The 15,451-nt window shown below is 48.2% G+C and overlaps 2 protein-coding genes across 2 annotated transcripts; one reads left to right on the top strand and one right to left on the bottom strand.

The window, feature by feature from the left end:
* Positions 1-145: 145 nt before the first annotated feature.
* STEEP1 (STING1 ER exit protein 1) lies at positions 146-4,037 on the bottom strand. The gene is made up of 7 exons (XM_086756631.1): positions 3,687-4,037; positions 3,432-3,549; positions 3,227-3,268; positions 2,980-3,118; positions 2,364-2,453; positions 2,123-2,215; positions 146-1,379 (listed from the first exon to the last, which is right to left on the bottom strand). Exons 1-7 carry the CDS (start codon positions 3,808-3,810, stop codon positions 1,317-1,319), a joined length of 669 nt encoding a protein of 222 aa, XP_086612757.1. The 5' UTR covers positions 3,811-4,037; the 3' UTR covers positions 146-1,316.
* A 1,325-nt stretch (positions 4,038-5,362) lies between these two features.
* Positions 5,363-14,529, top strand: UBE2A (ubiquitin conjugating enzyme E2 A). Its single transcript, XM_086756189.1, has 6 exons — positions 5,363-5,669; positions 5,932-6,012; positions 6,113-6,138; positions 11,457-11,546; positions 12,571-12,659; positions 13,061-14,529. The coding sequence occupies exons 1-6, from the start codon at positions 5,626-5,628 to the stop codon at positions 13,187-13,189; spliced, it is 459 nt and encodes a 152-aa protein (XP_086612315.1). The 5' UTR covers positions 5,363-5,625; the 3' UTR covers positions 13,190-14,529.
* Positions 14,530-15,451: the final 922 nt, after the last annotated feature.

The following is a 15,451-nucleotide window of genomic DNA, read 5'->3' as shown; positions in this document are numbered from 1 at the left end:
ACTTACCCAGCCTGGCCTTAAACTGATACACAACCCGGCCTGCCAGCTCTGGGGCAGAGTTCACTCCTTCCCTTACACCTTATTGTCCCAAAGAAAGGAAAGATACATCCTTCAGATACACAGACCTGAGTTTTCCCAGTCAGGGTTATAAAGCCAGATGCAAAATCTTTATTGATTATTGGAAGTCTTCCATAATAATTGCGGGAGATGCAGCACCTTGTGCATTGCTCACGTTATTTTATGATACTTGGTAGAATAAGAAGACCCTAGGAAAAGCATTTTAGTTCACATCCTTAACATGGTATTTCATCCCAAGCACAGCAACCCAGACACAGGCTATAGAGCACTGTTATTGCAGCACGCAAGAGACACAAAACATTATTTCTCAAACACGGTACTTTACAAAGTGGTGTGTAATGTTGTCTTTCTCCAAGTCCTAAGTGGTCAGTGCATTCAAAACATTTTTTCCTTCTCCTTCACCTTTTACAACTCCAATTTTACAACTCCGATACTGTTTTGCAGAACGGGTTAGTTCAGACTTGCAGTTGTGTTCTACTTTGAACGGTCACCAATCGTGTCAGTAGCTTCCAACTCTGTATTTGTACTCATCAGTGGGATAATACACAGGCAGTTTTTGTTTTCAGTAGTTTAAAAGAGGGTTGGACTTCACATTCTTGTCTCGGGCAGCATCTGTTGGGACAGTGTAACTCTGTACAACTGCGGCTTTCCGATGTTCAACAGGAGCCGAGACTTAGAGCTGCAGCCAAGCCTGTGCTGGCTGCCTTTGACAGGCCGTCTGCTGGTCGGAGTGAGCAGCAGTGTGATCCCCAAGGCTTGCATCCGAGTTGTTCCAGACTCTGCTGGAGTGGCATGCCTCTCGGGCTGCTGCACGTTTTGGACACATTTAAATTAACAAAATGAACAACAGGCACAGAGCTTTTGTAACGATTTCTTTGTTGACAGTCGACCTACTGTTCTACTACATTTAGGGAAATCTTACACATTTGAAAATAAAAATAAAAAGACAGGTATCTAAAGGTGCACTGAACTCAGGAAGGCACCCAGAAAAGATTTTCTCAGAAGTAAATATTCTAGCTGGAACAGCTGAGTCTGTAGAGAACGGCCGTTTCAGCAGGCTCCAGTGCTGTCAGAGTTATTAAAACTGGCACCAGCGTACCACTCATGACAGAGAGGTACTCATCCTCCAAGCTGGTTGCAGCGTTGCCCTTGAATGTTGTCTGTTACTTCTGCTTTGTGGCCAGATCTGCGACAGCTCCTGGTAGCTTTCTCTGAATACCCAACAGATGTGTGGTGTTTCATTTGAACTGGTTATCAATCAGCGTTCCTTTCATCTTGGCTTTCTTGGCTTCCAACTCAGCCTGATTGAGAAAATTAAGACAGAATTAAATAATGTCTGGATACATTTCCCTTCAGTGCTCCAATGAGGGTTGATCCTCTTGTCTGACCACTGCAAGCTTTTCTCAAGTTCTTTGCTGACTCCCTCCTCCTCCGAGGTACAAAACAAGGATCACCTTTAAAATCATAAAAAGCCCAAAAACTAACTGCACAGGAGACAATTTCATACTTTCCTTCTCAGGTGGAAGCTGTGCATCCCCCCTCCCCCCTCGCCCCCATCTACTACCCTTCTGTCACAGCAGGTAAGATCAGCTGTGATGTTCTTGCCAATAATTCTTCAAGTGACCCTTCCAGTAGCAGCTGAGCTGGCAAATCCTCCACAGGGGTCTTAGTTTGCCCCAACGCCTCATGACAAAGACCTGCTCTGCTAACCAGGCTTGAGAGCACAGCATTAGGGGTGCTCTGGTTGACAAAGCCATGGCCTGGTTTCACCTTCCCTTGTTCCTTGTCCAACAGGTCATGGAAAAGCTCTACTGGCTGCTCTTCAGTTAGCTCTACGGGTAATTTCATACAATTTTAAGTTCGGGCAGACTAGAAGAACCTCTCTGTAAAACCTGTGAAGGAAAAGTCATCCTCACAAAGCTACAAGTCACCTAGGACTGTACTGAGACCTCTCCATACTCACAGTCCGATCTGCAAGATAGTTTTTGTGCACAAAGCCAATAGATCTCAAGGATTCGTGTTCAACACCAAAGAAAACACTCACCAACTCCTGTAGCCTTCTTTTGCTCATGCCTTTGCGTTCCAGCTGTTTCTCAATCACTTTTGCATTCTGTGCATAGGAGTCTGCAATCTCCCTCTGAAACACATACAATGTCACTTTGCAACAGCAAACTCCAAAGTAAAAACACCTCATCTGAGCGGTGAGATGATCACTGGCCCTGGCCAGTGTCTGAGACAGCTGCCCAGTTCAGACATGACTGTTGCTAAGGGCAGACAGAACTCACCGCTTCTATCTCCTCCTCCTCTTCATCAATCGTGGAGACTGTGACAGAACTGAACTTGCCCATGTCTTTGGTCCGTTTGGTCATCATCACCTGGGTGAAAAACAGAGCATTTTGTTAAACCTTGGCAACAGCTATGCCACTGGGGATTGCTTCCCCCTCCAAAGCTTTTAAGGCTTCTCATGCAAGTCACTAAGATCACCTGAACTCTGTGTGTGGCAAAGGAGAATTATTCCCCAGTGATTTCTGGGCTTAGAGCTGTCATTATCAGAAGTAAAATCACCGATACATAATAGATGAGACAGATTTTCAGAATCGCTGTGCAGACTACCACCCTCACCCACTTACAGATGGAAACTTTCTAGTAACTGTGCCTAAACATCAGGCACAGTCTAGATTTCCAAGTTTATTTTGCTTTCCTGTAGTGCTAGGACTCCAAGCTACAGTGACCTCTGTAAAGGAAAACTTAAGGCAGACAGGGAGAAGATACCAAACTGATTTACTGTTTAGAGGTCCTTTTCTTTCTTTTTATCTCCTCTGCCCCTGCCATTACCCGTTTTACTCCCCACACCTTTCTGAAAGGCAGAGATAGCCTTTTTACATCTCTAAAGCTGATTACCTTTTTGGGAGGTTCTTGTTTCTGAGTATATATGTTTGTCTTCCCAAAACCCTGGCCAAATTTGACCACAGCACCGTCCACAATGAATGTCACGGGAGCGTTTTTCTGTTGGTGTTGATAAAAGAGCAACAGCCCACACCTGGAAAGAGAAACACGGGGAGCTGTGAGGAAAACCAGACACTGAATTCCTGCAGTTACCTCACAAACAGATCCCAAAAGCCACTGAAGAGCCACCACGGCCACTCACTTGCCACACTTCTTCCTGAACTGCCGCTCTATGCCTTCTGGTCTGGGGGAGAGAGGAAGAGCTTGAGCGGGGTCCGCAGGCAGCGGGCACTGGTGCCCGGCTGAGGGGCCCCAGCCGGGTGAGGGGCAAGGCCAGAGCCGGGCAGCCGCTGCCCCGGGCGGCGGAGGGGCTGTCGGAGGGCCGGGGGGCAGAGGCCGGGGCCCACCTGCGCAGGAAGACGCACTCCTCCTCCTCCGCGTTGCAGAACTTGTGGGCGTGCTTGGCGGCGTCCATCACCCGGGCCCGGTCCCGCGGCCGCATCGGCAGCTTCTCCAGCTGGCAGTCTGCGGGGAGGCGGCGGGGAGCGGGCTGGCGGCGGGGCCGGGACGGGCAACCGCTCCCTGCGCACCCCGGGCCCGCGGCCCCGCCGGGCCCGCGGCCTGCACCCCCCCCGCCCCGCCGCTTCCCGCCCGCGGCTCACCCAGCACCAGCACCATCTGCCCGCACAGGCAGTAGTAGACATGGAGCGGCTTCTCCCCGTCGTCGTACTCCTCGCGGTCGCGGGTGTCGGAGCACACCACGGAGCGGGACACCACCTTCGGCATGGCGGCGAACGGGGCCCGGCCTCCCCGCAGGCCCGGCCCCCGCACCGGCACGGCTCCGCCCGCTGGGCCTGGGCCCCGGCGAGGCTTTTCGAGAAGGAAGGGCTGCTTCTGCCCTCCTCGGAGATTTTTCTTTGTACCTTCTCCTGGGAGGGGACGTGGGTGCACGCCAGAGGGGCTGCGGGCACCCCGCTTCCCAGCCCAAGTATGGTGCAGCGCCTTAAATGCGAATTTCAACGGCAAAATTGAGGCCTGACGTAATTTCTTGTGAGAAACAGGCCAGGCTGAAGGCGGCACGGAGGTGCTGCGGGCCGTGGGGAGATGGCGACGCCGGTTCCCTTCGGGGGCAGCTTCTGGCAGCTCTGTCCAGCTCTGCCCGTGGCTCCGTCGCGGCGTCTCGCTGACACGCGCCGGGAGCTCGGCCGCTCCTTGCTACGTAGGCTGGGTAAGGGCAGGAACGGGACATTTTCAGTGAAAAGCAATTTAATGAAGAATTTTTTTTCATTAAATCAATTTTTGTTGTTGTTGTTGTTATTTTCTTTCAGGTTCTGTGAAAGGCAGTGGGTCTTCCTCCCGTGTCTTTTTTTGAAGACACCTCCCCACGTAGCTACAGCACGTGAATTTATGGGTGAGGATAAGCCAGAAAAATGAGAGTTTTCCTATCTACTGGAAAAAACAGCAGAGATAAATTCTTTACACCTATAGGCAATGAAAAAAAAAAAGTAGAAAAGATTATTTTCCCTTGGAAAAACCTCTTTATGGAAGCAGTAAGTGCAGCACAGCAGTTGTACTGGTTTTGACTGGGATGGAGTTATTTTCCTCACAGTAGCTGGTATGGGGCTGTGGTTTGGATGTGTGCTGGAAACAGCGTTGATAACACAGGGATGTTTTAGTTACTGCTGGGCAGTGCTTACACAGAGTCCAGGCCTTTTCTGCCTCTCACCCCACCCCACCAGCGAGGAGGCTGGGGGTGCACAAGGAGCTGGGAGGGGACACAGCCGGGACAGCTGACCCCAGCTGACCAAAGGGGCACTCCAGACCGCAGGGCATCGTGCTCGGTGTGTAAAGCTGGGGGAAGAAGAAAGGGGGGACGTTCAGAGTGATGGCGTTTGTCTCCCCAAGTAACCGTTAGGAGTGGTGGAGCCCCGCTTTCCCGGGGATGGCTGAACACCTGCCTGCCCATGGGAAGTGGGAAATGAATTCCTCTTTTTCCTTCACCTACTAAACACTCCTTCTCACAGCCCAACGGTTTTCTCACTTTTACCTCTCCCATTCTCTCCCCCACCTCACCGCGGAGGAGTGAGCAAGCAGCTCTGTGGTGCCGGCCGGGTTTAAACCCCGCCGCAGATGAAGGGACAACCTCGGCCCCCCCCGCCCCCGGCCCCGCCCGCCGCCGCCATTTCCCCGCCCACCGCCGCCACCCGCAACGAAGTCGGCCCGCACTGCTCCGTGACGTCACCGTTCCCGTCCACCCCCATCCGTCGCAGCAGTTGGTACAGCCCCCCCTCCATTAGGCGCCGCCCCTCGCCCCCGCGCTGCGGTGGTAGAGGCCGGGCTGGGGCTCAGCGGCATCCGGCTCCGCCTCCTCTCCCCGCGGCCGTTGGTACATCCCGGGATCGCCCGGCGGTAGGCGCAGGAGTCGGTACAGCCCGGGGCCTCCCCCCGCGCTCTCCTCAGTGGTAGAGGCCGCGATCGCTCCTGCTCGTCAGCGCTGCCGTTGCCTCAGTTGGAGCTCGCTGTCGCCGACGTCGTCGTCGTCCCCGGACGCCCCGTGCTCCCTCTGGTAGTGTATGAGTGAGCTATAACCCTGAGTCCGCCATGTCCACTCCGGCCCGTAGGCGCCTCATGCGGGACTTCAAGAGGTACCGAGGCCGCCGGCTGAGGGGAAAGGGGAGGGCGGGCAGGAGGAGGACGAAGGGCCCGGCTCTGTCGGGGGAGGAGGGGGGCAGCACAACATGGCGGCGGGGTAGGGCGCGCTCCGCTGATTGCGTAGCGTCGGTCGGCGCTGCCTGCCTGCGGGTTACGCGGTTTGCGCAGGGGCGTGTAGCTACCTGCCTGGGTTACGCGAAGTGCGCAGGGGCGGCCGGCGGGGGCCGGCGCCTCAGCCCTCCCTGTACCCCGCAGGCTGCAGGAGGATCCCCCGGCCGGGGTGAGCGGGGCCCCCTCCGAGAACAACATCATGGTGTGGAACGCCGTCATCTTCGGGTGAGTCGGGCGGGGGCGGCGGGGCTCTGCCTGCCGGAGCGGGGGTCAGAGCCGGGCTGCCCGCGGGGTAACGCTCTGCTCTGCTTCTTCCCTCCTCCAGGCCCGAGGGGACCCCGTTCGAGGACGGTAAGTGCGGCTGCATGCGGGCCCGGTGTTTGGCTCTCTCGCGGTAAACTGCTGCGGTTTGGCACGGCCTCGGCGTGTCACTGCCGTGGGCTTTGCAACAGGTGTGGGCTGGGGCATGGAGAAGGGACGTGGGTGCATGTTCACCGACCACACAGCCGTATGCTACATCCAGGACTTACGTAAACTTTTTTTTTTTTTTTTTAACCTACTCCAAGAAGGTGTTGCAGATTTAGATTTCTATGTTGATTTACAGAAACATACAAATCAGCTTGTAGGGGCTTGCTTGTAATCACTAAATCTTACTATCCTAAGCCTTATTTAACGTACCACTTGAAGGATCTCCAGGCTTTTCTGTTGAACCTTGGATCATGTTTTTAGGGACAGTCATACTTGGAGAACAGTCAAAACCTGATCTAGAACCGTTGTAATTTGTTTGGAGTTCTGTTTTTTCTGATGCTGAAGTGTTTTGGGAGTATGTCCCAACGTGAGTCAGCTGAAGTGGGAAATAGGCTGAATGTTTGAGGAAGTTCAGAGCAGATTTTTGGGGGTTTTTCCTTGGCACCTTTTTCACTTTGCTACAATCAGTATCGTTCAGGGTTAAAGATTAAAAGGACTTTTTAACTTTAAAAGGTGAATGAATAGGTCCTTGTAACATACCTGTGTCCTACTAGTTTCTGCTGGGGTTATTGTCTTTTATGGCTTTACTAATGCTGTATGAATACTTCAGCATCTTTGTGAAGACTTGTTAGACATGAAAAAATGTCTAACTGAAATCAGTGATGCGTTTTTATTTGGTTTGGTTTTTTTTTTTTTTTAAGGTACTTTCAGTGCAGGCTATAATTAATCCTAGATCTCTATGACTCATGACAAAAGCATAGGAAAAATTCCTTAACTCTTATGTTGTTTTTGGCTAACTCATTTGTCTCTGTTTATCCCTGGAGGTAGCACCTGTAGGCATGCCTGTATATTGCAGATATATTTTTTTTTTTTCTGTGAAGATTTTAAGTATTTCAAGCCTGAAAAAACTCCAAAGACTCCAGTTACTTTTAAAAATTTATTGGATTAGTTAAGAAACTTGCTCTAGTAGCTGCTCCAGAAGTCTAATGCTTACAGCTTGAGTATTCCATAACATCACATAACGATAGACTAAATGTATTCTGTTATCTCATCTTGTAAACCTTGAAGAAGGGCTCCCCTCAACTTCTGTGGGGGTTGCTAGAGCTGCTTAGCTTCTTGGTGCACTGCCACTAATAGAGTGATTCACTGTTTAAAGCAGAAAGCTGTCTCCTTCCAGTGTGCTAAAATGCAGTTTGTTTCCACGTTCAGGCTCTTCCAGCTCAGCATGAGGTTAACAGATGCTGTAAGGGCTTTTTTTTTTCCCCATATAGTTCCACCTAGTTGCAGGAGGTTGGAGACTGCTTTTGAGAGCCCTGATGTTTGTTTCCTCTGTGCTTTCCACTGTGGCAGCGTTGTGTCTTTATCTCAGATACTTAGGGCATGTTGCATCCACAGCAGTTTGAAGTTCAGACAGATGTTTGAGTCCACTACTGCTTTGGGTGATCTAGTAATATAATCACAGTGGGTGATGGATTGCTCTTTTCGAGGCAGAGTGTGTGTTTTCACAGCATGTGCTCGGGAAGACAGATAGGTCTTGTGTTGCGGGATATGCTTATCTCCTTTTCTCTGGGACATATCTTGCATTGTGCTAGATAACAAATACTAAGTGGTGCCTAGAGATACGGCTGTGTTGGTGCATCAGCTGTGCTTTTCCATTAAGTGAGCAGAGTAGCACAGTTCAGATAAAGGTAGCGCTGTTCAGATGCAGTTTAGCTTAATGTAGGTAAAATTAGGGGAATTTTTGTTTAACAGTATTGAGCTGTTAGTTTGGGCTTGTTTTGCGACTGTGCAGGCCCTTGTGAGTCAAAGGCACGCTGGAGCTCAGTAATCGTTCTCCTGAAGCCTTTGCAGGGCAGTGTTCTTCAGAAGTCACTTTGTATTTTTGTTTTTAGACACTGTCACTGCCTGGTGATCCTGTAAGACTTCAGATACCTCAGTTCTTGTGAAAGCAGCCTGTTAAATTTGGGTTTTGTTGAACTAGAGGTGTAATAATTTCAACATCGTGAGAGTTACTATTCTTTATCCTCATTCTGGTGAGGCCCTTTTCCAGTCTCAGCTTCTGAGGTTTCTTAGCTTTGTCTGAACTGAAAACCTGAGGTTCAAACGCATTTGTTTACTTGCTGTGCAGCATAATGCAGCTAGCAACCCTCCCTCCCCTCCGCCCCCAGACTGTAGAGGGTGCTTTCACAACTCGGTGCGCAGGCTGGCTTGGCCCAGGAGCAACTACTAATTTAGATCAGCAGCATAACTTCCAGCTTCTGGTTTAAAGGATTCGATTGCAGGTGTCTGCAGTAGGACCCTGGGGATGTTTATCCTGCCCTTCACCGTATTTCTAAGAACGTGTGTGGGATCTACAGTGGCAGTGCTGTCACAGTGATGGAAACTCAGGTTCTCCCAGTCCTTCAGACCTGGTTTTCTGAAACTGGATGGTGATGATGTGGTTCGTGCAGGATTCCTGGCTCAGAGAGAGTTAAATGACGCAACTGTTGTAGCATCCTGCCTTGCTGTCGTGGGGCAGGAGGCTTGAACAGAGAAAGCAAGGCATTTGCCTTCTGTATGGTTTGTTCCTTGCTTAGGGAATAGGGATTCTCTATCCTCTTGCGGGAGAGGAAGAGATCATCCCTGCTGGGATGGAAGAGAGCGGGCTGCTCTTCCTCCTTGTAGTGACAGGGGCCTGGCAGGGATGTGGGTGCTGCTGTGGCGTGGGTTACTTGGGCCAGCACACGGGTCAGGGAGAAGCCTTCCTGTTAGTTGTGTGAGGGCCTCACATCCCGAGGCAGGAGAAACAGAGCAACAAGGTAAGTAAGTACAAGAGATAGAATGTTCTCCTAAGATTCTAATATCAGTAATGGCAGTGAATATGGAAACTTATGTTTTAAAATTGACTGTCTAGTGCAAGTTGCAAGGAATAGCAGTTGAAAGCTTTAAGATTAGTGGCAGAAGAGACTGGACGCTGAAGGACTCGTCCCCAGCAGTGTGTGTTGTGATACCTGTTTCACTTGTGTGGACTGCCAGTGTGGATGCCCCTTGGACTTTAGTTCATCAAATCTCTGGATATGTCCTTTAATAAAGCGCAACAAGGAGCTGTTCCGTACTGTGGAGCTCTTTCAAAGAGCCATTTCTACTCTGGATTTTGACTTGGAAGTCTGAGTTGGTAGCTACTCCAGGCTGGAAACTGTCTAACCACTGACTCAGATTTGTGTTAGAAGTACTGCAGTCCTGTCCCTGGTGGGACAGACAGAATCTGTTCAGAACTACTGAAAGAAAGGGAAGCTAAGACCAAACTGTCCTTGTTACTGCTTTTCAGCCGTCTTATCTGTCCCCTCTGCTCCCACTTCAGTCAGTGTTCTGGAATAGCATTTGTTTTCTCTAGTACGCTTCTTGAACTCTACTGTTTGATGGCTTGTGCTCAGTTTTCAGCCTACTGCTTGCTTAGTCACTCTTCCACAGAAGAAAATGCCTGGTTTCCTGCCTGATAGGGAGGCTCCTGACAACCAGAACTGGGGCAGGGAGAGCCGGGAATCTCTAAGGTTTAGAATCAAATCTCAGAGCCTTTGAGTCTAAAGGGCCAATATTGGTTGGGATTGTCACCGTGTAGGGAAGGAAGGGTGGTCCCAAGCCGATGTTGACAGCTGGTGGAAGTTGTTACTAACTTTCCAGTGCTGGCTTTCAAGCTGATCTCAGATCTGGCTCAGTGCCTCTGGATTAGCCAGAGTGGAGCTTGAGAGCCCTGCTGCAGACTTCCACTAATTTGAAGAATCCTAACTGTACTACTCCTGTTCTTTTGTTTTACAGTAAGATAGCATGCCGTTGGCTCTCTGCTCTTTTGTGTTGTTAGGCTGCTAATAAAAACCAAACATGCAAAAACTTGGGTTTAGGGTGTTGAGGCTTCCCACTGCTGTAGGGAAAGCTCTGAAGCATCTGTACTCTGTCCTCATGCAGACTGGAACGTCAAAGCATGACCTTCATGTCTTGCCACTCAGTGTTATCATTTATCGCCTTATAAAGGAAGGAATCCTTGGGAAATACTGCAGATCCTTGCTGATCCAAAAAGGAAAAGGTGTTGAAAAATCTGTTCTTTGGCTACCAGCTGTTTGCACAGGTTTGCCAGCCAAATGGAGGAATACATGTAAAACTTACTCACAGTAGGAAGCAAGGATGAGCTTTATATCTGAGCCCCTGAGCTCTGGGCACTGAATATTGAGATACGTAAGAATCCCTTTTCAAAAAAGCTGGTATGGTAGTGTGTCTGCCCTGGCAGCTTGTAACAGCTGATACTGTAAGGTGCATTCCTTCTACAGGAGAGCTGTATATTTATATAAAGGTGCTTCAGCAGGAGCCTCAAACTGCCTCCCAGATTGGCTGGTCAGAGGCGATAGCATGGTGAAGAGAAGCTTGCATGTTTTGAGTGCAGTAGGTAGAGTTCCTTGGTTACTGATCTGAATCGCTAGCAGTGTTTAGTCCCTTGGACTGATATTTATGATGCTTAGTTGACAAACTTCTTATTCTCAGATTGTCATAGCCTGAGGAGAAGGGCTGAAATAACTTACGTTGGTGCTGGCTGTTAAAACTCTTAGGTTGGGACTTAACTACAGAGTTTTCTGTTTCCATTTAATCAGCCTTTCTCAAAGGAAGTGGGAAGTAAATGGTCAGATTTTTGTTTTAAAGTGTTGAATTTAGATGCTGCTTCCTATTCTACTTTTCTACAATAAGACATGATTACTTTACAGTTGTTGATAAAAATTTATTTTCTTGAAATGTAAACAGAAAATAAACAAGAAGATCCTTGTCATGATATCATATTCCAGTCTGTAGGACTTACTGAATCACGGCCCATTACACAGATGGCTCTACACCCACTGGTGGTGTTTTCACAGTGCACTGGGATTAGGCTTTGTGGAAGAAAACCTCAAGGGCAGAGGTATTTCCTTACAGAAACCTCTTGACTGGGGTGGTGGCTTTGGCAGTAGAAGTCAGTCACAGGAGATAGTCGTACCAGAACTGTCTAGGACTTCCGAGTTAATGATTAACTCCAGAGAGAGCAGAAGAATCATTGTAAGACTGAGCAATCTGTATTCCATCTCCAGCATGCATGTGTGAGCACAATACTATCAGCTTGTGCTTGAGGAGGGATGCTACTTACTCATCCCTTGTGTAAGTTCGTTCTGAATAAAGGTTACTTATCTCTCTTTCAACTCCAGGAACTTTCAAACTTACAATAGAATTCACAGAGGAATACCCGAATAAGCCACCTACTGTTAGATTTGTCTCTAAAATGTTTCATCCGAATGGTAAGTACTTACACAATGCTGCTTTTTTTTTTTTTTCTTCTCCTTTAAAGTTATAGCTTGCTATAGTGCTGTAGAAAGAGATCTATTTATTATAGAGGTTTCCACCATCTAATAAGCTAGCACAATCCCAGTGCGGTTGTACGTAGTTTTGGTAAGGATGTATATGTGAGCAGTGCTCCAGCTTGAAATGAAAGGGGCAGTAAAAGGGGCCTCTCACCTTTCGCGTGTTACAGCACAGGATTGATGAGATGCTCTTCTCCCTCAACTGCCTGTTGTTAAACCTTACAGAATAATTTGTACTGATACACAAAGTCCAAGGCACTGCTATTTATGTGTTGCATACGTAGTGTAATGACACTGCTGAATGCAATTGTCTTTTATCACTTTTCTTCCCAAAAACGCCTGTAATGATATACCTTGAAATGTAGTGCTGCTTTCCATGTAGCCAGTGGTAGTAAGATTGTTTAATTAATCCCCTTCCTTGGTAATTAAAAGTTGGAGATGTATTCCTTCCCTTCAAACAAATACAAGGGTTGTGAAGAAATACCAGAAACTTTCAAATGCAGCAAGCAAGCATGTGTGGGTAAAGTGCGCTGAGGAAAGGCTTTTCTAGCACTGCCATGAGGAAGGGGGCTAGATGCTGACTGCTGTAGATACGTTCTGGGGGAGCCTCATGTGTAAACAGCTTTTTGCTCATGTTCTTTACTTGGTTTGCTTGTGGGTAGCTTAATTTTTTTCTGGCCTTAAAATCTATTCATGGTTTCCTGTAGTGGTAGTTGCAGTGTCACAGAGAAGATTGATGCTGAAGAATAAGGAGGGGTTGAGTTTAAACACCTCAGGCAGCTGTTGATGGCAAGCTTCAGCTCTTCCTACCATCAGGCTTGTTTGCTGGATTTAGGTCTGTCAAATGCTGTTGACTTGTAGTGTTTGTCAGGACGTAGGATTTCAGGATCGGGCATACTAGGTAAAAACGGAGTAGCTGTACAACTTGTGTTTTAAGCCATTCTTCTTGAACCTTTTCTAGTCTATGCAGACGGTAGTATATGTCTGGATATTCTTCAGAATCGTTGGAGTCCTACTTACGATGTCTCCTCCATCCTAACATCCATACAGGTAAAAAGAACTCTGCATGAAAAGGCAGAATGAAATTAGGATGCTTTGACAAAAACTGCTCAGAAACACATTTTTCTTTCTGCTCCTGGTGCCCAGTGCAGCAGCTCTCCCTTGGTATTTGCTCAAGTGTGAATCCTTACACCCGCATGCAAGCGGTGTCCGTGACAGCGGGTGGTCGCTGAGGGACCCACCCAGCGGTTGCACTGCTTTGCTGCCGCTGCCTGGCTCTCACAGCCACCCGCACTGCTGGGAGCGAGAGCTGCCGGTGCCTCGCAGCCGCAGTAACGCGGTGTCCCTTAGCGCTACCCAGACGAACTTTCGCCCTCCTGTCAGTATGGATAGTTTTAGGAATATGCTGGGAAACTACGCGCGTGCCTAAGAACCTTTTTCTCTTTGCACAGTCTCTATTGGATGAGCCAAATCCGAACAGCCCAGCAAACAGCCAGGCAGCTCAGCTATACCAAGAGAATAAGCGGGAATATGAAAAACGGGTTTCTGCAATAGTAGAACAGAGCTGGCGTGACTGTTGACCCAGGATGATGCAAATGAACACTCTGTTGATGAGGAAAATAAACAAAGTGTCTGAGGCATCTTTTTCCTCCTAGCATTTACTTTGAAAGCAGAATAGCTGTTGTGCTGTTGCCACCCTCCCTTGCTGAAGCTTCTCCTTGGACATCAGAAAGCACCCACTTTGAAGTCAAATGTTCTGTACTTGGGTTACTTGCAAAAGAGTTACTGATGCTGAATTCATTTTCTGTGGTCCCTCTCCAGTCTTAGGGCAGTATTGTGCATTTCTGTAGTGTACACTAAGCTTTTAATTGTAATTGTGTTATACACAGTGATGCTTATGTGTAGCTTGATAAAAGGGATGTTTATATACATACACATTTTTTAACTGATATTAACTAAAGTGCTGATCTGTCCAGGCTGGTCATTTACCTCTACTATTGGTTTAGACCCCACTGCATTTGTAAGTACTGAGTGAAGAAACAGCCGCTTGTTTCCCTTTTGTATTGGTTTATCAACTCCTTACTCATGGTGACAAAAACAACTCTTACACTGATTCCAGTTCAAATACTAAATAAGCCTGTGGAATGCTAGTTCCTCCTGCACTTCACATGTGAGATTTATGTACAGATATACATAAATCACTACAGTTGTGGTACTTCAATCTTTGCTTAGGGTGAGAAACACACCCCCCCCTTTTTTGTTTTTTTTTTTTAATAATTTTGTTTTAAGGGACATGCCTACAGAGACTGCTTCAGTAAGTTTTTGTAGTCCTGTCACTGAGGCATTACTGGAGAAAATGAGGTAGAGCTGTGGTACTCTGAGTGAAAGACCTTCCACATTAAGGAAGAGGTAAAACATGACGTGTTCCAGCGGTGGAATTACTCGCCTTTGGTGTCTTTCTCCTGCCCCTTATCTTTAGCTGAGAAAGATAAGTTCTTTGGGATCCAACTTTGCCTTCTGGAAAGTTTGAATAAAGTACGGGGTAGGCACTTGAGTCTCTGCGGTTTTTGCTCTTTGTAGATTACTCTGTGGTTTGTGTGAGCTACTGCTGCATGCTTGGGTTAGTTTCCCTTCTGTCTTATGACAGTATTTTTTCAACTCTGGAAAAAAAAAAAAAATTTGTAAGTCCGGACTCACTTTTTTGTAAGGCTAAGTTTGTACCTTTGGATACAGTACCTTCAGCAGCAGTGTGGGATGAAACCTACAATCATGGTGTCCACTGTTCCCCTGTCCTTTGTGTGCACATTGGTCTGTTAGTTGAGAAGTTTAACTTTGCACAAGTAACCCATGTAAGAAACTGTACATTTTTCAAAAGTTGTAAATAAAGTGTAACCTTAGTGCTTATTGTATAAATAGGCAAGAGGTGTACAACTGTGGTTATTTGACCCGGGAGGGGAGGGGGCTGCTGTGGGCACGAGCACCAGGTGGCCTTGCAGGAGGCTGGGGAAATAACAGGAGCTGTGCTGGGGTGAAAGCTGCGCCAGTTGTAGTGCAGGAGAACAAACTCAGCCCTTCCAGGATCAGCGAATTGGCAGAGAAACAGAGACACAGACACAAGTCTTGGCCAAAAAGCACTTTTTGGGGAAGGAAGCTCAGCACTGTGTCATGCCTTTGAGTGAACTGACCAAAAAAAAAAAAACCAAAAAAAACTATGATAATGAGTGAAAACGCAAGAGGCTCAATAACAAATGGATACAGGAATAGTATTTGTTTTCCTCCTGTCTTACAGGGGGAGAACAGGATTTAAAATGACTTGACCCTAACAAAAGCTGGTATTGCTGCTTAGCTCTACAATTAAGACAGAAGCTGCCAGGCTCTTTCAAAAAATTAAATCAGGATTTATAGCTGCTGTGACAACAGCTCCTACCCGCGAACGGCCCGTTTGTCTTAGGTAAGGCCTTAACCCACTAGCTTAATTTTAAACCATGTGTCTCTGGAAAGCCTATGGTTCTATAAACACAGCAGAGCTGGCGAGTCTTTAGCTGAAGCAGGTACCACCCAGCCACCCAAAGGTGCCAGCCGGGTCCTGCGGATACCACACGGGGGTGGCTGAGTCACAGCCGCTACCCAGGGCAGGAAAAGCTACAGCCAAAGCCCTGCACCGACGTGCACTGCACAGCTGCCCTGCCGCAGTGCCATGCCATTCAGCCAGTGTTGGGTGTTCATCCACCCCAAAAAAGAGCCATTTTTCACCCCCACTACTGCAGTGGCGCTCTCCTTGCCTTTCTTGGCGTCTCCAGGCTCTGAAAATCTGCTGCATAGCCAAGTGAGGGAGGGGGAGC

Source organism: Chlamydotis macqueenii, chromosome 11 (genome assembly GCF_036417535.1).
Source record: "Chlamydotis macqueenii isolate bChlMac1 chromosome 11, bChlMac1.mat, whole genome shotgun sequence".
Taxonomy (NCBI): domain Eukaryota; kingdom Metazoa; phylum Chordata; class Aves; order Otidiformes; family Otididae; genus Chlamydotis; species Chlamydotis macqueenii.
The sequence above is the reverse complement of the archived record's forward strand: the minus strand, read 5'-3'. Positions and strand labels throughout refer to the sequence as shown.